Source organism: Elephantulus edwardii, unplaced genomic scaffold (assembly GCF_000299155.1).
Source record: "Elephantulus edwardii isolate Elephantulus edwardi_28Jun2011 unplaced genomic scaffold, EleEdw1.0 scaffold00129, whole genome shotgun sequence".
In the NCBI taxonomy this organism is placed as follows: domain Eukaryota; kingdom Metazoa; phylum Chordata; class Mammalia; order Macroscelidea; family Macroscelididae; genus Elephantulus; species Elephantulus edwardii.
Window position 1 is genome coordinate 9,044,019 of NW_006399879.1, and position 23,503 is coordinate 9,067,521.

Consider the following 23,503-nt stretch of genomic DNA (forward strand, 5'->3'; position numbering starts at 1 on the left):
GAAGATGCCTAAAGTATGTGAGATAAAGTCTCACTCTCCTTACTTCAGAAGAGGATTATGGCTGCAATTCCTCCAAGACAGATTTGTTCTTCCTTTTGGCAGTCCCTAGAATACTCAGTATTCTTCACCAACACCAAGAGTAAAAAGCATCAATTATTCTTTGGTCTTTCGTATTCATTGTATGACTTTCAAATACATATGACCCATTGAAAATAGATGGCTTAGTCTTCAAAGTAACATTGTCGTTCTTTAGCACTTAAAACCTTTTGCATCAGATTTTGCCCAATACAGTACACTGGTTAATTTCTTGACTGCTGGTTCCATGGATGTGGATTTTAGATCTTAGTAAAATGAAATACTTGATGTCAACCTTTTCTCCATTTATCATGATGTTGTTTATTGGTACAATCATGAGAATTTTTTTTCCTACATCTGCTCATGTTGTTATGTGCTGTCAAGTGAAAACAACTCATAGATGACTCTGCAGTGGGTTTTTAGAGGCTATAAATCACATGGGAGGAGACTGCATATCTTTTTCCCTCAGTGGTACTGGTGAATTTGAAGTGCATGCCATTGAGTTGGCAGTGCAGCTCCCTACCCAGTAGGACACCAAAACTTCCTACTTCTACTAAAAAATGAGTGATAATGTCCATCTACACCTCCCTCATCCACACCTATCAATAAGCATGTAGTAACTCCTATCTGTACCTTCTTTATTCACACCCACTCATATGTGTACACTATATAATTCACATCTTCTCCATTTACATATATTTGTAGATATCTGGTAACACCTATCCACACCGTCTTCATTTGTGCCTACCATAGGCATGTGATAGCACTGATCCTTGCCTCTTCTGTCCACACCCACCTGTTGTTGTTTGGTACCACTGAATCGACCACAACTCATAGCAACCCTATGAACAACAGATCTGAACTTTGCTCTAGCCTCTCCTATCCTCATCATTTCTGATATACTTGAGCTTATTGTTATACTTGAGCTCTCTGTCAATTCACCTTGTTAAGGTTCTCCCTCTCTTTCACTAACCCTCCACCCTTCCAAGCATGATGTCCCTTTTCAAGGACTGGTCCTCCTAAAATGCCCAAAGTATACAAGACTAAGTTTCAGAATGCTTGTCTTTAAGGAGCATCATGGTTACATTTTCTCCAAAACATATTTCTTTGTTCTGTTAGCAGTCCATGTGAGATTCAATATTCTTCTCCAACACTACAATTCAAAGGCATTGATTCTTCTCTGCCATCCTTATTCATCATCCAACTTTCAGATGCCTAAAAAGTAATTAAAAAGACCATGCCCTACCCATCTACCCAAGATAAGTGAGAATGCCCACCTATACTTCCTTAACCCATACCTGCCCATAGACGTGTAATATTGTTGTTGTTGTTGTTGTGTACCGTTGAGTCAGAACCAACTTATAGCTGCCCCTCTAGCAGGTTTTCAAAGGCAGTTAATTGCACAGGAGAAGATTGCCCATCCTTCTCCCAGGGAGCAGCTGGTGGATTTGAACCACATGCCTTTGGGATTGCAGCACAGCTTCTTAGCACAGCTTCTTGCCACTAGAGCTGTCTAGACATGTAATGTTGTTGTTGTTGTTATGTGCCGTCGAGTTGTTTACGACTCAGCAATCCTATGTACAACAGCCCTAAACCCTGCCTTATCCCTTGCCAATCTCACTGTCTCCACACACCTATCCGCATTATCCCAGTGATGGAATCAATCCATCTCATCGAGGGTCTTCCTCTCTTGCACCGTCCCTCCACCCTCCCAAGCGTAATGGCCCTCTCCAAGGACTGGTCCCTCCTTGCAACATGTCCAAAGTATGTCACACAAAGCTTCAGAATCCTTGCCTCCAAAGAGCAGACTGGCTTCACCTTCTTCAGGACAAACTTTTTTGTTCTCCTAGCAGTCCATGGTAGTCAATACTCTTCTCTAGCACCAAAGTTCAAAGGCATCAACTCTCCTTCTGACATCCCTTTTGTCATTGTCCAGCTCTCTGAAGCATAGCAAGTAATGGCAAAGACCATGGCCTGTATCAGGCACACCTTAGTCTCCAGACAGTAATAGCATTACTCATATCTTCTTCATCCACACAATGCAACTCTCTGCAGCCTAGGCCACCAGAGCTCCTTACACCTACTTTAAATGTGTAAAAATGCCCATCCTCACATTCTCCATCGGTGCCTCCACACAAGCATGTAATAATATCTATCCATAGGTCCTCCATCTACACATACCTGTAGACATATACTAACACCCAGCATTGTCAACTTCTAATTGTAGCTGTATGGGTGAAAGGAGATAAAGATGGTGACATGTCAGGTTTGAGGTTATTACCTATTGCACCTGGCTCTCTTGTACCTAAGACTCCTGACTCATCTTTCACCACTGCCCTATCCTTTGCTTGATTAAAAGTGGTCATTATAGACCTGGCGGCAGCTGCGCCACTCTACCCAGTAGCGTCCAGAGTCCCAGAGCACCTGTGAGCCACAGGAAATCTCACGAGCCCATCCTGCCCATCCTGCCTCCACCGGGCGCCCCTCCAGCCCACCATGGGCGTTTTGCGCCACTGCCTCTGCGTACTCCTGCTCCTGCTTCGGCGCGGCTCCACAGGCTTCGGCGCGGCTCCACAGGCTTCGGCGCGGCTCCACAGGCTTCGGCGCGGCTCCACAGGCTTCGGCGCGGCTCCACAGGCTTCGGCGCGGCTCTTTGAGGAGCCACAGCCCTGCCACTCCGGCTTTGGTGCCAAGAACAGGCACTTGGAGAGAGGCTGCGTCCTGGGCCAAGAAAATGTCCTGACTGAAAGGCCACTTGGGAGCTGGGTAACATTCCACACTGACCACACCTTCTGAAAGACATTCCAATCTGCCTGGTGTAAGGTGTCTAAGCCCAGTCAGAAAAGAAGAGCATGACCACCAACCACATCTTGCCTGACTGAGCAGCTCCATATCTGGGGACTAACAAAAGGTGCCCAATCAACACCCTCCATGAAGAGCTGACCACCCTACCTATAAAGTTTGGCCTGTAATTTCCTTTTTTTGCAGCTTTGCTGCCTGACTCTGCTTCTCTCTGGCCTCAGACAGTAAATCTGCCCAAGAGCCACTACTAAACTCTTTTGTTTCACTTAAAAAAATGTGGTCATTGTAGAGGACCAGAAATGAGAGTTAGAGGTAGACCACCTAGTTGTTCTGGCTCCTTGCCTTGTGGCTGCACAGCCTCTCAGCTTCTCTGGGCCTGATTTCCCTGTCCACAACTTGGGCTTGTATACATATGCCTTGTGAAGCTCTCAGGAGGCCGTAGCATATTAATGCAGATGAGATGCTGCTCAGCGGTCAGGAGGCTGCAGCGTGTAAAGTGGTCAGGAGGCTGCAGTGAGTCAATGCAGATGAGAGGCTGCTCAGTAGAGTGATCTTGACATGGGAAGTGCTCCCTTTGCATTGGAGTCAGTTTTCGGTCACATTTCTCTACAGTCCATGCAGTGACAGAGGCTGACACTTGGTGGAAATGCGTGTCTTCATGGGATGAGGGTGAATGTGGTATAGGTTAAACAGAATGGTCACAGTAACCCCACAAAATGAGGAACTCAGCAGCTCCAGGGTCCCCACCAATGGTGATGAGAAAGGTCAAGTAGAAAGCCAAAGGTATCGACAGGCATAAGATCAAGTACAGAACAGTCAGCAGATGCTCCCCCACAACTGTGGATCTTCAGCTTTTTAGGGCCGGAAAAGTGTTTTCCACTGTGAATGCCACTCACACTGTCCTAGGAGACTGGTCAAAGATGGATGATGGGGAAAGAACAGGCTTTATGAGCAAGTATGGTGACCATTTCCAACTCCACTGATGCATCTGTCCTCCCTCAGCTCTATGAAGCCTTCACCTTCCTAAAGGGACTGGGAGCTGTGATCCTGGTCCATGCAGAAAACGGAGACTTGATCGCTCAGGTGACTATGAGGCCCCTGTCCCTGTCTGTTTGGCCTTATGGGGAAGGAGGGGTGGGTTAGTGAGGTGACCAGATAGTGAAAAGCCAAGCCAGGTTGGCACATCTCACACAGCAGATGAGTCTCTTACACGTGCCTGCAGTGTGGTCTTGGAATCTTTGTCGTAATCTCTACAACGGGGGTGATACATCTGCCAAATGAACCCAGAGTGTCTGTGGGGGAGCAGTGAGGACTGGATTAGAGCAAGTACTCCACAGACCAGGAACTAAGGCAGCTCACCTAGAAACAGGTGCTCCTCAGCAGAAGTGAGGGACTTAGTCAGGGACTTGAGCAAGGTTGTCTGGGTCTTTGCCCAGGTCTCTCACGGCCTGTGAGGCATGTCATTAGCATAACCTGAATCACCTCTCAGCTTATCTGGGACCAGGGTTTCTTTCCAAGATCACCCGTTTCTAGGACTCTCTATTGGGATACTGGTCAAGGTCCCCGGGTTCTGAGCCTGTGAGTAGCTCAAAAGATAGCACCTAAAAAAAAAAAAGATAACACCTTCAATCAGTAGGGTAAGTTAAAGAATATAAGAGCAGAGAAAAATGGAAGTCAGATGACCTGACCTCAGAAGTGAACTCTCCCTCTCAGTTGCATCCTTCTTATCAGAATCAGAGCTCAAGGATCAGCCACATTCAGGAGATCAGATTATTCAGCAGGTGCCAATCAGGCAGGCCGTGAGACACCCCAGAGCTGCACATTGCACATATCCTGGTTTTTCTGATCTGCGCCTTCTGGGAGTGTGAGCATGCATTCTATGCTCTGAAGGCTTTGCTGTGTGAGGTCTCCGGCACCCACCTCTCCTGCTGGGTGCCATCTATCCCCTCAGTGCTGCGTGCATACTTCGTTCCCACTGGTGGACACTCAGCTGCTTACACGTTTTGGACTGTTTGAAATAAGCTGCCATAGACACCTGCTGTCTTTGTTGGGAGTTCATGTTTCTGTCCAGCAGTGCTATTGCTGACATGGATCATTTAGCATCAAACCAGCTCAACTCCTGGCGCCCCTCGTGTATCAGAGAGAGCAGTGCTCCGTGGGCTTTCCCGTGACTGAGTTTTCTGCGAGGCGGTCAACATGTTTTTCTTCCAAGTCACGTCTGGGTCTAGAACCTTCAAATTCTCAGTCAACAGCCAAGTGCATTAAGGTTTGAACCACCAGAGGACTTTACGTCATCTTAGTGCGTGCATTTCCCTTGGCATGTCCAGCTCTGGCACTTAAAACATCATTTTCTCAGCCTCAGTAAGTTACTTTCCATTTGCCCATCTGCTTTTCAAGTTTCAAAACAGTATGTCCTGTCTTCTAATGTCACTGTCCTAGTGAACGTCTTTGCAACTTAACTGGATTTAAGAATGCAGTGGAGACAGTGCATGTTCTCACCCAGGATTGTTAGATGAAAGTCTGTTTCTGGGCTTTCTGTCTTTCTATTTGCATCTCCCCCGTTGTGCTATCCTAGCTTTCTTTCTTTTTTATTAATGATTTTTTTAATGTAACATACATCTTTTTTACAGCATATTCTTTGCATTTAATTTCCCCCTATTCATTCACAGTTGCTGTGCTATCTTTTCTTCTTTCTTCTTGTTAACAAGAGTTACTGACATTAGAGAAATCTTGTATGGACATTTCTGCAAACCCTGCTATCCTGTGTAACAGCTCCCAGAAAAGCTCTGTAAACACCATCTTCAGTGGCTGTCAGTTATCTCTGCTTACATTCCTCTCCTGCTAGTGGGACCCTACAACTATTTCTAGTTGATGTTCCTGAGCTTCAGTCCACCAGCACACAGAGGAGGTTGTTAATCTTTTCCATGGGTGATGGAGTCAGGCTCCTGTGTTCAAGATGGATAATACCAACTTGCAGCGGTTAAAATGAGTAATATTAGTGCGTCTGTCCAACGCACCTAATGCACAATGGCACAGAGGTGGAAACAACTCAAGTGTCCATCACTAGGTGATACATAAGTACAGTGTGGTCTGTCAATACTGTGGAATGCTACCTAGCCAGAAAGAGAAGTGTGGTCCTGAAATATACCGATACAAGGATGACCCTTGAACACGTCAGCGCTGACATGTATATTTCCTGATCTTACCTGTGCTGTAACCTCTTGTTTCTTTCGAACAGCAGGCTTTAAGGTTTGCTTACAGCTTTCACATGAGTATAATTAAGTGTTCTCAATGTTACCAATAATTATCATTTGCACAGTCAAATGACTTTGCATAGTCAATAAAACACAAAGATCTTTCTGGAATTTTCTGCTTTCAGCAAAGATCCATCTGATATAAAAAATTATATCACTCATGCCATGACTTCTTTTGAATCCCACTTCAATTTCTGATCATTCCTTGTCAATGTACTGCTCCAACCATTCTTCAGTTATTGTCAGCAAGATGTTACTTGCATATGCTATTAAAGGTTTTGCTTAAGAATTCCCACATTCTTTTGGGTCCGCTTTCTTTAGAATGTGTATGAATATGCATCTTTCTTGACATAATCAAAGAGTCCCTCCAGTACTGAATCTGTCTATTGAAACATTTCAATTCACATTCTGTCCATTCCTGGAACCTTGTTATTGGCCAATGCCTTTAGTGCATCTTGGACTAGTCCTTCAATTCTTTTGTTTCCTAATCATGCATTACCTCCTGAAATGAATAAATATCAATTCTTTTGCTTTCTTCCTGTATGAGGTTTTTTTATGTCATCCTACAACTCATCTGCTCTTTGCTCACTAGTGTTCAACACATCACACTTATTCTGAGATGCTCTCTAAATTCATATGTAGATATATACTCAAGATTCTGTTTGAGCTTTGTTGAATTTATTTTCATTTTCATCAGCCTCGACTTGAACTTGCATATATACATGTCCAACTTAGAGTCCTTTGATTTCAGTATCTATGTAAAACTCAAACACTACACTGTTGCCAGAGGAGATCCACACCTCAAATACTCACGTTGCTGTTGCTGTTGCGTGCCATCGAGTTGACTACAACTCATAGCAACCCAATGAACAATAGCTCTGAATCCTATCTTGAGCCAATCTCACTGTCTTTGACACACCTGTTCACTTTGCCACAGTCACTGTGTCAATCCATTCCATCCAGGTCTTTCCCTCCTGCGCTGACCCTCCCCCTTTGAAGCCTGATGTCCTCCTCCTAAGACTATTCCCTCTTGGCAACATGCCCAAAGATGGAGATTCATAATCCTTGCCTCTTCAGGACAGACTTATTTGTTCTCCTGGCAATCTTTGGCATGTTCAGTAATTTTCTCCAGCACTACACCTCAAAGGCATTGATTCTTTTTCTGTCATCCTTAATCATTGTCCTGCTCTCAGATGCATAACAAGTAATTATCAAGACCATGTCTTGGATCAAGCACACCTGACGTTGTTGCTTCTTAGCACTCTAGAGAGGTCCCTGATAGCAGACTTTGTCAAAGAAACTCATCTTTTGATTTTCTGACTGCTAGTGCCAACAGTGTTGACTGTGGACATAAACAAGATGTAATTATTAACAACCTCAATCTCTTCTTTACTCTATCATGATGCTGCCATTTGTCCCAATGGTGGGAATCTTCATTTTCTTGATGTTGAACTTCAGTCCATATTGAATACTGCAGTCCTTGATCTTCTGTAGCAAATGCTTCAAATCCTCAGTTTTGGAAAAAAAGATTGTGTCATCTGCATAATCCAGGCTGTTTGTTGAGTCTTCCTCCAATCCTGATGCCACATTCTTTCACATAAAGTCAAGCCTCCTGAATGATCTGTTTTTCATATAGACTGAAAAGATATGGAGACAGGACACATCCCAGCCACACTCCTTTGTTTATTTGAACCATTCCTTGGTCTGTTCATGACTGCTTCCTGATCTATGTATAGGTTTCACATGAGCATAATCAAGTGTTCTGGAATTCCCATTCTTCTCAAGGTTAGCCACAATTTGTTGTGATTCATGCAGTCAAATGCCTTCGGATAGTCAATAAAGGACAAATAGACATTCTTCTTGTACTCTCTGCTTTCAGCCAAGATCCATCTGACATGGCAGTGATATCTGTGTTTGTTCCCATTGCCAAAAAAAGGTGATCCAACGGTGTACAAATCATCAAGCAATATCACTGTTAACACACACAAGTGATAATCTTGCTGAAGATTATCCAGAAACAACTGGAACAGTGCACTGACAGAAAACTTCCAGAAATACCAGCTTGGTTCAGAAGACTCGAGCTTGTATCCAGCTGGAGTATCTTGTTTGCAGCTGGAGTATCTTGTATCCAGCTGGAGTATCTTGTATGCAGCTGGCAGTATCAAGCTCTATTCTTGATCACTTGTCTTCTTCTCTAGGAACCCAGAGACAGCAGATCTGGCAGTGACATTCGAGTTATTAGCAGGGCAGAGATTCAGGAACTACTTTGGACCCACACAAACCCCTCATTTCCCAGTTTTGTTTGCCTCAGCCATCTGACAGGGCATTGGAGAGAGTTCTCAGGTTCTGTGACCACTGACCCAATGTGCATTTGTCTTATAGGAACAGAAGCGGATTTTAGAGATGGGCATCACAGGTCCAGAAGGCCATGCTCTGAGCAGACCTGAGGAGGTAAAGTCCCTCCCTGAGTGGGACTTGTTCTGATGTCCTGCAAGTTACCTGATGCTGGTTACTCTTAGAGAACAGCTGCTGGCTACCTGTCCTTCCTTCCTGAGCCAGCTGCCCTCTGGGGGAACAGCTGGCATACTCCTTCTGTCCCCTGTCATCCAGGTCACCTCTCTATGCACTGTGCAAGTACTCACTAGACTTCCCATGTTAATAGTGCAGATGAAACAAGACATGAAGCTTATCCTCTGGAGACAAAGCAGCAGGCGTTCCTGTGTTCACTAAGAGGATGCCGCATTTGTCACTCAGGTGTATTCAAAGTGGCAGGTGTGCCACCACTCTCCTCATCCCCATCATAGACAGAGCACACCCAGCAGACACTGCCACCTCTGTCCACACACATTTGATGGACTCTGGTCTTGGCCCACCTGTTCCTTCTCTGGCCCCAACTCTGCCACATTTAACTCAGAGGAGACCAAGCACACCATTGGGACAGCACCAGAGTGGTGGCTGCCCTAACTCTGTCTTTGCCCCCAGCTCGAGGCTGAGGCCGTGTTCCGAGCCATCACTATTGCTGGCCGCATCAACTGCCCCGTGTACATCACCAAGGTGATGAGCAAGAGTGCTGCAGACATCATCACGATGGCCAGGAAGAAAGGTGTGTGACTGTGGTGTCCTGAGAAGGTCATGTGCAGGGAGGACAGCACTGACACAAGAGAGGGGTGCACTGACTTGAGCTTCCCCTCTTGAAGCACAGGAGTCATGCCAGAGTGGGTGGGACCTGGGGGGCTGGTAGCCTGTGGCCTCCTCCCCTGAGGCCCTGGTGCTGGACTGCAGTCTCTTCTCCAAGAGGCCTCCATGCTCACCTGTGTGTTTCTCTCCCCCAGGTCCTCTTGTCTTCGGAGAGCCTATTGCCGCCAGCCTGGGGACAGATGGCACCCACTACTGGAGCAAGAACTGGGCCAAGGCAGCTGCCTTTGTGACAGCTCCACCCCTGAGCCCGGACCCCACCACACCTGATCACCTCACCTCCCTGCTGGCCTGGTGAGAGAGGACGTGGGCGGGGTGCCTGGTAGGGCAATGATTGGAGCTGGATGCTCTGTGGGCAGTATACTAGAGCCGGGTATGTGGAGGACCACAGGGCCTGGGAAAGGTGTACACTCTGTCCATCTTCTCAGGCCCCCGTCCACACTCTGAGAACACACAGCTAGTGTGTCCAGTGGCCTCAGAGAACAGAGTCTGTGTTGGTGTGTAGCTGTTCCTTGTACTGACCCTTCCAGTTTACACAGTAACCACAGGAGTACCTACTGTGTGCAGTGCTGTGAAGGCTGAGAAGCTCCAGGAATGGAAATTGGAGATTGAATTCAGATCCGAGTCCAACCCATAGTTAGCTGCTTCCCCAGCACATAGCAGCAGCTGCTAGGCCCTCTGCCTCAGTTTACCCATAGTAGGAGCACAGCCACATTGCTCCTCTCTGTGTGAGGAAGACTGATGTGTGTATGTGTGTATGTATGCACACGTGCAGTTAGTAGGAGTGTGCACATAGTAGGAGCACAACTCAGGACCCAGGGTGTTTCTTCTCCAAAGCCCTAGGAACTCTGCATGTCCTGAGTCACCTCCACAGGGAACAGGCAGAGTACAGACAGCTGTCCTCTTCCAGGAAGGACACAGGGCCCCTGTGTCTTCTGTCGTCCCAGCAGCTGCACCCCTCTCACAGGACACCATGATCCAAGTCCTCATACACATGCACAGAACTCTTTAGAAGGCCCTGAGGTTTGCTGCCTACAGTGGGGTGGATGTGGAGCCAGGACCCAAGTGTACACAGGTCTGAGCCTGTTCCCTCTTCCCAGCGGGGACCTGCAGGTGACGGGCAGTGGCCACTGTCCCTTCAGCACAGCCCAGAAGGCAGTGGGCAAGGACAACTTCACGCTGATCCCAGAGGGTGTCAACGGGGTTGAGGAGCGCATGGCCGTAGTCTGGGACAAAGCAGTGGTAAGAGGTGCCCGTCTGTCCTGGAATGTGCCAGAAAGATCCTGCTAGGTCATCAGAAGAGGTTCTTATGCACAGCTGACCCTTAAATGCCCCTCTTTCTTGAAGTAGGAGGAACTCTGGGGACCCTACCAGAAGGCCTCAGGAGGCCCTTAACACTTTCCTCCACAAGTCACAGCTGACCTGTGGTGTGGTATCCACCTTATAACACAGACAGACTGTGCACACTCAGTGCTGGCTGTGGAGGGGGTTAGAGTTGGGGGGTAAGGAAGGAAGGGAGAGTATGTGTGTGTGTAGGGGAGGGTGGAGTGGGTGTGTGTATGTGTGTGTCCAGGAGAGAGTAGAATGTATCTGTATGTGTATATGTCTGTGAGAGTGTTTATGTCCAGGGAAGAGTGGAGTGTGTGTGTGTGTGTGTGTGTGTGTGTGTGTGTGTCCAGGGGAGATTAGTGTGTGTATATGTCCAAGGTAGAGGAGGAGGGGTGTGTGTGTGTGTGTGTGTGTCTAGGGGAGAGTGGAGTGTGTGTGTATGTGTGTCCATAAGAAAGTGAGGTGTGTGCTCATGTGCATGTGTGTCTTGGGAAGAGTGGAGTGTGTGTGTTTAAGAGTGGAAAGTGTTTCTGTGTGTGTGTCCAGGGTAGAGTATATGTGCGTGTGCATGTAGGTGTGTCTTGAGGAAAGTGGGGTGTGTGTGTGTGTGTGTGTGTGTCCATAAGAAAGTGGGGGCGGTGTCTGGAGGGGAGTGGAGAGTGTGTGGGTACATGTGTGCCCAGGAGAGAGCAGAATGTGTATCTCAGTGTGTGTGTGTGTCTGGGGAGTGTGTGGAGTGTGTCTGTGTGTCTAGGGGAGAGTGACGTGTGTCTATCTGTATGTGTTTCTGTCCAGGGAAGAGGGGAGTGTGTGTCTGTGTCACTGTATGTGTGTGTACCTGTGGGACAGTGGACAGTGGAGAGAGTGGCTGTCGCATAGGTCCCTGGTGGCTCTCTGACCACTGAGTTGAGCCAAGTCCTCCTTTGCTATTGAACGTGGCCCTGATAACGGGTTCGAGGACACGTGGCTCGAGCTCTGGCCAGGCTTCAGTGTGACTATGCAGCTGGGTGTATCCTTCCTGACCACTGTGAAGAGGTTTATACCCCCGGGAGTACAGGTACCTCTCAGGGCCCTGGTCACTGTCGGTCTACCTGCAGGCCACTGGCAAGATGGACGAGAACCAGTTTGTGGCAGTCACCAGCACTAACGCTGCCAAGATCTTCAACCTGTACCCCAGGAAAGGGCGGATTGCTGTTGGCTCGGACGCCGATGTGGTCATCTGGGACCCCGACCGGGTGAAGACCATCACAGCCAAAAGCCACAAGTCGGTGAGTCTGCTGTCCTGCTGCAGAAGCTACTAGTTAAATCCTGTGTGTTTTTCAACAAGACAGGTGCTGACATCTGTGTGACCCGCACCTGTGTGACCCACACCTGTGTGACTGAACCCAGTGTGACCCTCACTTGTATGACTCACACCTCTGTGATGTGGTCATTCAGATTCCCCATGAGGCAGGGAGAGGCAGGTCATCACCTCTGAGCTTATTCCCATATGACCCCTCACTGTCTTCTTCTGTCTCCCTTTCTCTCTCCTGTTTGTATGTAGCACACTCCCCTTCTCTGTATGTGTGTTTCTCTTTGTCTCTATATATTACTTCTCTCGGTGTCTCCACCTGGTCTCTGCTTCTGCCTGTCTGAGTATACATCACTCCTCATTGGATACGGGCCACCTTGCTCTGGTATGAGTTCATGCTAATGTGACCATAATACCTTCAAAGACCTAACAAGGTCTTGTTCCAGGTCAGGAGCTAAGGTTTCAGCACCTCTGTTAGGGGAGCATGGCTGGGTCCCCTGTGGGGGTGTAGGCGTCACCAGCACACAGCCATGTCCACTTTGTCCTGTGCCCACAGCACAGGCCCCAGGGCAGCCTCTTCCTCATGGATGGAGACCGGGGTTAACTTGGTGGGGTGCCTTAGGCTGGAATTTGCTGTCATCAGTGAAAGGACCCTGGACACCCCCAGGCTGTTTGTCCTCAGAATCCTGTCAGTTCTGTGCTCCATCCCAGCACTGCCAACCTCAGCACAACACTGGTGCTCTGCAGACAGGGAGTGTGTGCTAGAGGGAAATTTTCTTTAGGTTATCACAGTATTCCTTCAACAATTCAGAGGGATAATTCTTGTCTGTGGATGGGTATTATGTTATCTGCACATAAGCTTTATTTGCAAGCCTGTTCACTGAGATGCAATTCTAATACGAGCTTCACAATGTGCATTCTGGGGTTTTAACATATCCACAAGGCTATAGAGGAATCATCACTGTCTGATTCCAGAACATTCCATTGCCCCAAAATAGCTCCTCCACCCCAGGCAACCACGCCCCACCTTCCCTCCCCCAGCCCTTGTGGTCAGTAGTCACGTTTTTGTCTCTGAGGGCTGACCTATTCTGGGGGTTCACACACTGGAAGCCATTGTGCCCGGCGTGTTCAAATCAGTGTTCAGGGCTCACGCACACAGAAATGAGGAACAGAGGCCTATCTCACACACTGAGCTTCCAGGGTCCAGGCCCTGGATAAGGACGTCATATTTGGCAAAGTGGAGGGTCAGCAAAGAATAGAAAGCCCATCCGTGAGAGGGACTGGACTGCGACTGTCAGGACAGGGTCAGGCAGGGCTTGGTTCGGTTCTAAGGAAGAGTCACTGTGAGAGGAGGGAGGCCCGATGGCACCTATCACAACAGCAATCACCCACATGCAGTGTTTGAGGATGACAGTGGAAAGAATGGTACGCCGGTGCCGAGACAGACTCCTGTGACATGAGGTCAGGCAGATGCCCACTCCTCGGCCGGAGCCACCTGCTCCTCCCGCGGCGCTCTCATCTCCATCCACTGTGGCGGCCACACGGTGCGAGCACAAAGACCGCAGTCACAGGGCTGGTTTGGGAAACACAAGGGAAGAGGAGTCATTCAGCTATCAGAAGAGCTGCTTCGAGGCTGCTCGTGCTTGCCCAGACTTGCCTGGCCTCTGTTCCGCCTTGCCCTCTGCCTCCACCTTGACCTCTGCCCTCACTTTGACTACAGCCCATTTGGCCATTGCCTGCCTGGCCTCTGCCTTTGCTCCAACCTCCTGGGGAGAGTAAGCTCCTCAGTTTTCCCTAGTATCTGGAGACACGCCAGTCCGCAAGCGAGCCTCTTGCTTGGAGACCTTCAGTATCTCGCTTCCCCAGGTTGGCAAGCTTGTTAGCCTCTCTAATAATGTCTCAGGATCATGGTACCTACCAGCCCTGGGCTGCAGGCATGCCACTTGCCCCAGGAAGCAGCCAGTTCACTGTAGTGGCCTTTCTCCACGGGCTGAGGGCCAGCCTGCTTTCTATAACCATCTCCTGAGTCTCCTCCTAACACTCCAGTGTTAGGTCTAGGGGGCTCTGGACACGGGAACCCTAGATACAAGGGCACACTGTGCTCCGGGCTCCCTTTGATGGTGGTGGGGTCTCCACTGACTTCTGTGGGACAGAGGCTTATTTATATAGGTAAGTGGCTCAAGCCGATTGGACAGATTTTATGCACTCTGTTTACATAATAAATGACCAGTCCCCTCTCTGGACAAGCCTAGCCAATCTTTTCACAATTTTGCCATAAATTTGTATAATAAGTAACATTTTCCTCCTGGACAAGAATCACAAACTTCTCCAATTCCACACGGGAGCAGTCTCCCGAAGCTGTTCTCCTTCCCTCATCCCTCCACACTGTGACACACTGATGGGGACAAACACTAAAAGGCCCCACTTATGTGAAATGCTGAGTGCTGGCCAGTCCAGCAAGATCCAAGTTTATTGGTAGGTTCGGGCTCAGGTGAGAGGCAGCAAGGGAGCATTGTTGTTGGTTCCTGTTGAAAGTTATAGAACCTTGGGGTCCACACAGCGTGCTGGTTGCAGTGTAGTCAGTGTAATTGCTGAATTGCGTGTGTAAGAAACTCTGAAATGCCAGCTGTTCATCACATATGCATTGGTCACAATAATGCATCTTTTAGAAAACAGAGCTGACACTTGAGTCTCTGCTGCAGGCTGTCGAGTACAACATCTTTGAGGGCATGGAGTGCCATGGCTCACCCCTGGTGGTTATCAGTCAGGGCAAGATTGTCTTTGAGGATGGCAACATGAATGTGAACAAGGGCCTCGGCCGCTTCATCCCCCGCAAGCCTTTCCCGGAGCACCTGTACCAGCGTGTGAAGATCAGGAACAAGGTGTGTACACCCGGCAGGGCAGGGTCCGTCTGCAGGGCCCTTGGACCCTCTTAGCACAGTCTGTGGGATGTGCAGGCTCTGAGCAGTTACACGTCAGCCATGGAGTGAGAACCCAGGAAGGAAGGGCTCTGTGGACTCCACAGCGGTGTGCACACAGAGGCCCACAATCAGTGCCAACCCCCAGTCTCTGGGCCAGTGAGCTCCAGAGGAGCATGGGATGGGAGACACTGGAGAGGAGCTGCAGCTGGGGCGACTGAAGTGCTGAGAGGAGCAGGCAGGGTTCAGAAGAAGGACACAGGGCTGTTGGGGTGGATGGGAACACAGAGTGAGTGTCTGTGCCACATGGTTCCAGTGTGAGTCAGATGCTGTTAGCCTCACTCCCAAGGGAAGACTTGGCCACCAGTGCCCCTGCCCATCCACAGGTGTACGGGCTGCAAGGCGTCTCCAGAGGCATGTATGATGGTCCGGTGTATGAGGTGCCAGCCACACCCAAATATGCAACCCCTGCCCCGTCAGCCAAGTCCTCACCCTCCAAGCACCAGCCTCCGCCCATCAGGAACCTACACCAGTCCAACTTCAGTCTGTCAGGTGAGAGAGCAGATGCTGCCAGGCTGGGGGCAGGTGTACAGCAGATGCTGACCAGGGCTGGGGGCAGGTGGACAGCAGACAGCGACCAGGGCTGGGGCTGGGGGCAGGTGGGCAGTGACACAGACCTGGGCTGGTGGGCAGGTGGGCAGCAGATGCTGACCAGGGCTGGAGCTGGGGGCAGGTGGACAGCTGATTCCAGCTTAGGGGCAGGGGCAGGTGGGCAGTGACACAGACCTGGGCTGGTGGGCAGCAGACGCTGACCAGGGTTAGGGGCAGGTAGACAGCAAACACCGACCAGGGCCGGTGCTGGGGGTAGGTGAGCAGAAGATGCTGACCTGGGCCAGAGGTAGGTGGATAGCAGATGCTGACCTGGGCCGTGGCCAGCAGGGATAGGTGGTGGCCTCTGAGTGGTGTGGTTAGTGGCTCCAGAACCTGAAGCCACCCAAGGTGGACACGTATTGCTCTTATGCTCATCTCACACTGGACAATGGACAGCCTTCTAGAGAGGAGGACAAGTGTGTGGGACACAGAGGGAGCATGTAGACCTCGTGCTCTGGACACTGGCCTTCTCGTGTATCTGTCCAAACGCTGTAGGCTGTGGGCTGTGTGACTTCTTTCTCCCCATCTTTTATTTTCACAGCAGTCGTGGGTTTACAGAGACAATTTACAGAAAGTCTAGATTTTGTCTTCCTCCCCACATGTTCCCATCACTAACTCCTCTCTTTCCACGGTGCCTTCGCCACTACAGATGCTTCACTTTTCCCGGAAGTCCACTGGTAAAAAGCCTGGTCACTTTGGAAGGTCTTGGGTGCCAGCTACAATGCTGCACAGCTGCCACACGAGGGCAGCACGGTGATTGGGCAGGAGGACTGGGGCCTGTCCAGCAGGGTGTGTGGGGAGCAGTGGCCTGTGCTGGCCAGTCAGTGGTAGGTGGGATACTTGGTCAGCTGGTCAGTGCAGGGGTCAGGACACCCGTGGTTACACAACCCTGAGCCAACCAGCAAGGCTTAGGGTGTGATGCTGTAGAGCATAAGCACTTAAAATGTAAAAGTGGGAATTGGCGTTGACGTGGCCTTTCTAACGCATAGACAGGGGGAGGGGTTGCAGGTGAGGGCGCTATCCGGTGCCACCACCGTCGCGCAGACACACACAAACAGGGATGTGTTTGGCCCGTGAACCACTGTTGCTGGCCCCTGGTCTCCCAGGAATGTAGCACCACTGCCCAGGCCACAGGAGCTGCGGTGCCCCACTGTCTCCCTCTGTGGGTACTCTCTAGCACAGAGGCCCAGTGACCAGTGTCTCATTGACCATCAGACAAGCCAGGACCTCAGGGGTCAGGGGTGTATCTGGTCTGCTGCCCTTAGTTTATATGAAAGGAAATGAGGCTGTGAGGTAGGTCCAACTACCCAGGTCCAAAGCACACTTTGAAAAGGACCTTTACCTCTTAGCGTCACCCTAGGATGCCTGTACAGTCTCACCCATTCAGCACTATCTGTCACCATGTGCACACTACAGAGCTGCAGGGCAGGCTCAGTCCTCTTACGTCATTGTCTGACAGCAAGGCTAGAGAGATGGCTGGTGGCCCAATGCCTCGTGATCCCCCCCTCTGAGTGTCACGCAGACATGCACAGCCCAATAAAAATGTGCTGCTGCACTTCCAACCCAAAGGAACCTGGTTGGATCCAACAGCTGCTCTTTGGGAGAAAGATGAACAGTCAGTCTCCTCCCATGCAATTTAGTGCCTATGAAAACTCACTGGAGGGTTAGCTTTACATCATTTCTGACTCACCAGCTCCTAACAACTTGGACTAACCAAGCATAATATGTCAAAAGAGCAGCATTTGTTTTCCAAGGACAGAGTCCTGAAGGCAGAAAGGGGTATGCTATAAGGACTGCTAAAAATGAGAATCACAGCAAGGAAGCAGGGAGTGTGCAGCTACTTTGTAAATATTGTGATGCTGTGTGACACACTGTGTCTGAAAGAATGAATGTAAAAACCAGTGTGCTTTGTAACTGTGTCCCAAAGTATATAATAAAAAATGTACAAACATGCACACCTGTGCTTATACATGGAAATACACATGCATGTGGGTACAAATCAAACATGGACATATACAGAACACATCAGCTCCTCTGTCTGCACACACATCAGGGGCATACATCACTTGTCTTTGGGGCATCAGGAACTGATGGAGAGCAGGGAGTGTTGTAGGCCAAATATTCCAATAGTGTATTAAGATCATGTGCTTCAGAAACTCACATGCTTGACATAGAAGCCTGGTGCCCCCACCAACTAGTTCTCCCACCCAAGCTGCCCGACCTGAACCCCAAGTCCTTCATCTGTGAAGTGAGGGTGGAAAACTCCATCCTGGTAATAATGTCTGGCCTAAACATAGCAACATATGCTAAAGTGTGAGCCTGCCCTGCACACAGAGATAAAGACTTTGTCTCCTTCTTTAGAAGGTCACATTCTTCTGGAAAGATCCTGAAACTGAATGGAAGTGTGAGCTTTGTGCTTTTGTGATCAAGTTTACAACAGCCACTTGAAGAATTGGATGAGAAGCGTAGGGGCAGTGAGTGGACAACTTGAAGAATATAACCAACATTTATGCATGTAGATTTTTTTTTCTGTTCATATTTTCACTAAAGTAACTAATTATAAAAAAGAGTGAACATTTGCCTCAGCAGCACATGTGGCTCCTGGGAGAGGATGGTGCACAAATTCATCAAGTGTCCAGGTTTTTATCACAAAAGGACAAAGATAAGAACACTATTCTTAAAAGCCCAAGAAAGATTTACACACAGTGGATTCGTTCTAAGGTGGTGGGATTGGAAGGGAGAGAGCAAATGTTGCTAAAGTTGATAATGTTGGTGTTGTTAGGTGTCGAGTTGAGTAAAACTCCTAGCAACTCTGGAAATAGCGGGTCTGACCCCTGTCCTGTTCTGTGCCATTCTCACCATCTGACACACTTGAGCCCAGTGCTGCTGTCACCGTGTCAGTCCATCTTATTGAGGGTCTCCCTGTTCCTCACTGACCCTCCACCTTTCCTAGCATGACATCCCTCTAAGGAATGTCCTCTTCTAGGATCCTGCCCAAGTATGTGAGTCGAAGCATTGCTTCAAGTAACACTCTGGTTGTACTTTTTCCAGGAGATATGTTTGTTCTTTTGACAGTCCATAGGCTCTTCTCCAACACCACAACTTAAAAACATCAATTCTTCTGCCATATTTAGTCATTGTCCAGCTTTCAGGCTCATAGCCTGTGATTGAAAAGATCTTAGTCTGAATGAGGCACACCTTAGTCTTCAAATGAAGTGTGAATGCAAAGGCAATAATACATAGTGAAAGGATGGCTAGAACAGTATCACCGAAGGAAGGGAAGATAGGTATAGAGGATTAATGGAAATCAGAATTCCAGGAGGAAGTGAGAAAAGTAAGACTACATTGTGTAGACGGAAGCACTTGCCGGAGCCCATAGGTGGTGGCACCACTCAGGCTCAATGCACAGACGCTTTGGAAGCCAGTCTTGGGGACATTGAGTTTCCTGCTGTCCGCAACTCAGCCCAGGAATTACTGTCCTCTTTTTTTCAGGTGCCCAGATTGATGACAACAATCCCCGGCGCACTGGCCACCGCATTGTGGCACCTCCAGGTGGCCGTTCCAATATCACCAGCCTTGGCTGACTGGCCAGCGAAAGAACCTGGGATTGTGTTCGTCCGTGCACTGTTGGTGTTCAGGAAACCCACAGTTCCACTTGGTACTGACGGGGCAATCAAGTGATGTCCCCTCTCTTTTTGTTTAGGAAGAAGCGGTACTAGTGTGGTGTGTTTGCTTGGAAATGCTTTGCCCCACAGTTGTGTGTTCACAGGGACTCACCTCAGAGCATGGTGTCTCCATTCCCATTAGTGACCCCAGGTGGCCTCGTCTCGTACTGTCCCCCACTCTACCCTGTGGCTCCATGACCCTCTGAGTGGTGGCTCCATGCACCCTGTAGCTGTTCTAGGATAGTCGATGCATGTCCCTAAATTGTGTATGCAAGTCTTTGAGTGCGTCTGAAAAAACACATCAAGGAATGACATGGGCATGATGCCAAGACCTCAACCCTTGGGCCAATTGAAAAACTGAAGATGAAGATGTTTACTCAGTGCCCTGCCCCAAGTCACCCCTAGAAAGACGTCTTCTCTACTCCACCCCCACTGAGAGTCCATTTGGCTGTGGGGAAGCATCGTCCACACTGCATCATGAACATTCATCTCGGCAGCTGTGACTGCTGTTGTATCTGTTCGCCCATGACCGACCTCCTGAGCCAGACTCACATAGACATCGCCCCTCCTCCCTCAAGGCTGATGGTGGAAGGTTGGTGGTTGCTCTTGGCTTGCCCAATTCCTGGTCCCTGCAGGGCAGTGAATGGGGCACCCTGATTTTTAAAGTTTTGTACAAACTTTTACTTTGTAATCACTCCCATTTTTACTTAACAACCTACTTGTTGTGACTTTTATTTCTGAATTCAAAGCTTGTGAAAAAATAAAGAAAATCAACTACCCACTCATGAGTTTGCTTTTTATCTGCCAAATGCTCACAGCCCCACAGTACCAAACATTAGTAGCTATTGTTGTTACTGTGTGCCATCTAGCTGCCTATGACTCACAATGACCCTATGAAGCTCTGAGCCTACCCTGTCCTGAGCCAGTCTCACTGACCATGACACAGCTGGCCACAGATGCCCAAAGTACATAAAACGGAGCTTCAAAATCCTAGCCAAGGTTTTTGTGAAACTTGGTTTTCCAAGACATGGGGGAAACCAAGGAGAAGGAGCCCAAAGACAAAAGGTCCAGAGTATGAGTCCCAGATAAACTATGATGGGGAGATGGTGGTGGTAGGTGGATGTTAAGCTGCCCTAATACGCCCTTTCTCCCTCCTCACTCTTGTAGAATCTCAACAAACCAAGTTTGATACAATTTTGCAGTCAGTTGGAAAGTCCACATCACCTAAATTTCACATTTCTTCCTTCTGTTCCCATGAATGAAATTGTAAATTACACAGGGGAGTAAAAACAGAAGTCAAGGCATTCATCTCTATTTGCTGTTATTAGCTTACTGGTAAAGAGCTGCACTGCCAACCCAACGGCACGTGGTTCAAATCCACCAGCTGTTCTGTGGGAGAAAGATTGACAGTCTCCTCCTGTGCCATTTACTGCCTCTGAAAACCTGCTGGAGAGTCAGTAATGGGTCCATCCTGACTTAATGGTACAACAGTAACAAAATTAAGTATGGATGTTGGTAATGATGGTGGTGGTGGTGATGAAGGAGGTGGTAGCAATGATAGTGGTGGTAGCAGTGTTAGTAACGGTGATGGTGGCAAGGTAATGGTGGTGATTGTGGTGCAGACTAATAGTATTTGTGATGCTGCCAGGTGCCATCAGCCAACTACAACTCACAGTGATCTTATGAACAACAGGTCTGAACTTTCCCGTATCCTACACCATCCTCAAGGTCTCTGTCGTGTTCAAGCCCTCTGTGATAGTCAACTGTATCAGTCATCTTGATGAGGGTCTTACTCTCTTTCGCCTATCCTCTACTTTTTCCAGCATGATGTCTCTCTCTAAGGACTGATTCCTCCTAAAAATATGTCAAAAGTGAGACAAAGTTTCATCATCCTTACCTAAACAAGCACTTCAGTTGCACTTCCTTCAAAACAGATGTGTTTGTTCTTTCAGCAGTCCATGGTAAATGCAAAACTCTACCAACACACAATTCAAAAGCATTGATTATTTTGTCATTATCAATCCTTGGACAATTTTCAGGTACATAGGAAGAAATTGAAAATGCAAAGGTTATGCTCTTGGATATGCCAGATACTCTATGTTGTTGTTACTGTTAGGGGTCATTGAGTTGATTATGACCCATGTTGTTGCTGTTGTTATGTGCCACCGAATCACTTGCAACTAACTCATAACAACCCTATGTACAACAGCTCTGAACCCTTCTCTATCCTGAGACAACCTCAATGTCTGACATACCTATCCCCATCATCCCAGTCACTGAGTCAGTCCATCTCATCAAGGGTCTTCCTCTCTGGATCTGTCCCTCCACTCTGCCTAGCATAATGTCCCTCTCCAAGGTCTGGTCCTTTCCTGCAACATGCACAAAGTACGTCAGAAAGAATCCTTCCCTCAAAAGAGCAGCCTGGTTTCACCCTCTCCCGGATGAACCTGTTTTTTCTCCATGGTATATTCAGTACTCTTCTCCAGCACCACAGCTCAAAGGCATCAATTCTCTTTCTATCATCCCTAGTCAATGTTCAGCTTTCTGGTGCATAGTACATAATTGCAAAGGCCATAGCCTGGATCACCTTAGTCTCCAGACTGCCATTGTTGCTCTTCAATACTCTGGAGAGGTCCCTGACAGCAGATGTTCCCAGTGCAATTCGTCTTTTAATTTCCTGGCTGCTGGTACCTAAAGTGTTGATTGTGGAGTCAAGCAAACTGAAGCTGTTAACAATCTCAATCTCTTCACTGTATCATGATGCTGCCTATTGGACAAGTGCTGAAAATCTTTGTCTTTTTTATATTGAGCTTCAATCCATATTGAAGGTTGCAGTCCTTGACTTTCTGCAGCAAATGCCTCAGGCCACCCTCAGTTTTGCCAAGCAAGGTTGTGTCATCTGCATAATGCAGGTTGTTTATAAATCTTTCTCCAATCCTGATGCCACATTTCTCCTCATAGAGCCAAGTCTCCCAGATGATCTGTCCCACATATAGATTGAAAAAGAGATAGGATACATTTCTGGCTTATGCTCTTTTCAATTTTGAACCATGCAGTGTTTCCTTGCTCTGTTCTGACGACTGCTTCCTGGTCCAAGTATAGGTTTCACATAAGCACAATCCAGTGTTCTGGGATTCCCATTCTTCTCAGAGTTAGCCACAGTTTGTTGTGATCCACACAGTCAAATGCCTTTGCATAGTCAATGAAACACATACATTTCTCTGGTTTCTCTTCTTTCAGCCAAGACCCATCTAACGTTAGCTAGAATATCCTTAGTACCACGCATGGGCTCCTCTAAACCCAGCCTACATATCTGGCAGTTCTCTGATGATGTGTTGTTCCAGTAATTTTTGGACCCATAGCAACCCTATGAACAACAGATCTGAACCCTGTCCTATCCTGTGCCATCCTCACACTTCCTTGCACACTAAAATCCACCTGATGGAGAGTCTTCCTTTCCTTCGTGATCCCTCTTAAAGGAATAGCCCCTCCTGGCAACATGCCTGAAGTATGTGAGGCAAAGTTTTGGGCTTTTTAAAAAATTTATTTATTAATTTTAATGACAGTTTACAGAGACTTAGGACTTCCAGTCATTTATTGTTGCACTTTTTTCCCTGCCCACCCCCTCCCTCCAATCACTCTTTTCCTTGAAAAGAAAAAGGAAAACTTTCATTGTTATGAAAGTTCACTCCACTATGCAGCCTTCACTCTGGACATCTGTAATGACAAGAATACCCATTCATATGTCCCTTTTTAAACAGATCTCTCCCTCATCTGCTTGAATGCAATATACATCATTCCTCCCCTCCTTTTCTGTCTTCTCTCAACCCTGATGTCAGTCCCTTTTTTACAACAGTGGCCCTATACAATATTTATCCTTTTGTGATTGAGATAAGTATGGGTGTGCAAAGCAAATATCTTTTATAAGAATTTGTTCTTTAGTTCCTTCAGCTTAAGAAATACTGAGCTAGTTTGGCCCTTTTGATTTTCTGACTCCAGCTCCTTGTACATTTCATTATAATACTTTGCCTTGTCTTCCTAAGCTCTCTCTGAAATCTATTCAGCTCCTTAACTTCTTGATTTCTTCCCTTTGCTTTGGCTTCTTGGCACTGTAGTGTGATATTCAGAGTCTCTTCTCTTTTTTTTTATATCATACTAGTTTGTTTACAAAGTTAGAATACATTGTTTTTCAGAGCAGATTCTTCCAATTTCCCTCACCCTCCCATCAAATTGTACAACCCCATGATTAATCCTCCACGTCCTCCACACATCCTCTACTTCTATTCCCCCTCCTTGGATCTTCATACTCACTTTTACAATAAT

The 23,503-nt window shown here is 47.9% G+C and overlaps 1 protein-coding gene across 1 annotated transcript in view; it reads left to right on the plus strand.

Annotated features, from left to right (window-relative positions):
- The window catches only part of CRMP1 (collapsin response mediator protein 1), an 87,342-nt gene extending 68,243 nt beyond the window's left edge, over positions 1-19,099 (plus strand). Inside the window, exons 6-14 of the mRNA XM_006893632.1 lie at positions 3,880-3,960; positions 8,514-8,582; positions 9,114-9,234; positions 9,464-9,620; positions 10,427-10,568; positions 11,753-11,923; positions 14,649-14,828; positions 15,251-15,416; positions 19,008-19,099. Coding sequence (XP_006893694.1) covers positions 3,880-3,960; positions 8,514-8,582; positions 9,114-9,234; positions 9,464-9,620; positions 10,427-10,568; positions 11,753-11,923; positions 14,649-14,828; positions 15,251-15,416; positions 19,008-19,099 — 1,179 coding nt within the window. The remainder of the gene's footprint in view (positions 1-3,879; positions 3,961-8,513; positions 8,583-9,113; positions 9,235-9,463; positions 9,621-10,426; positions 10,569-11,752; positions 11,924-14,648; positions 14,829-15,250; positions 15,417-19,007) is intronic.
- Positions 19,100-23,503: the final 4,404 nt, after the last annotated feature.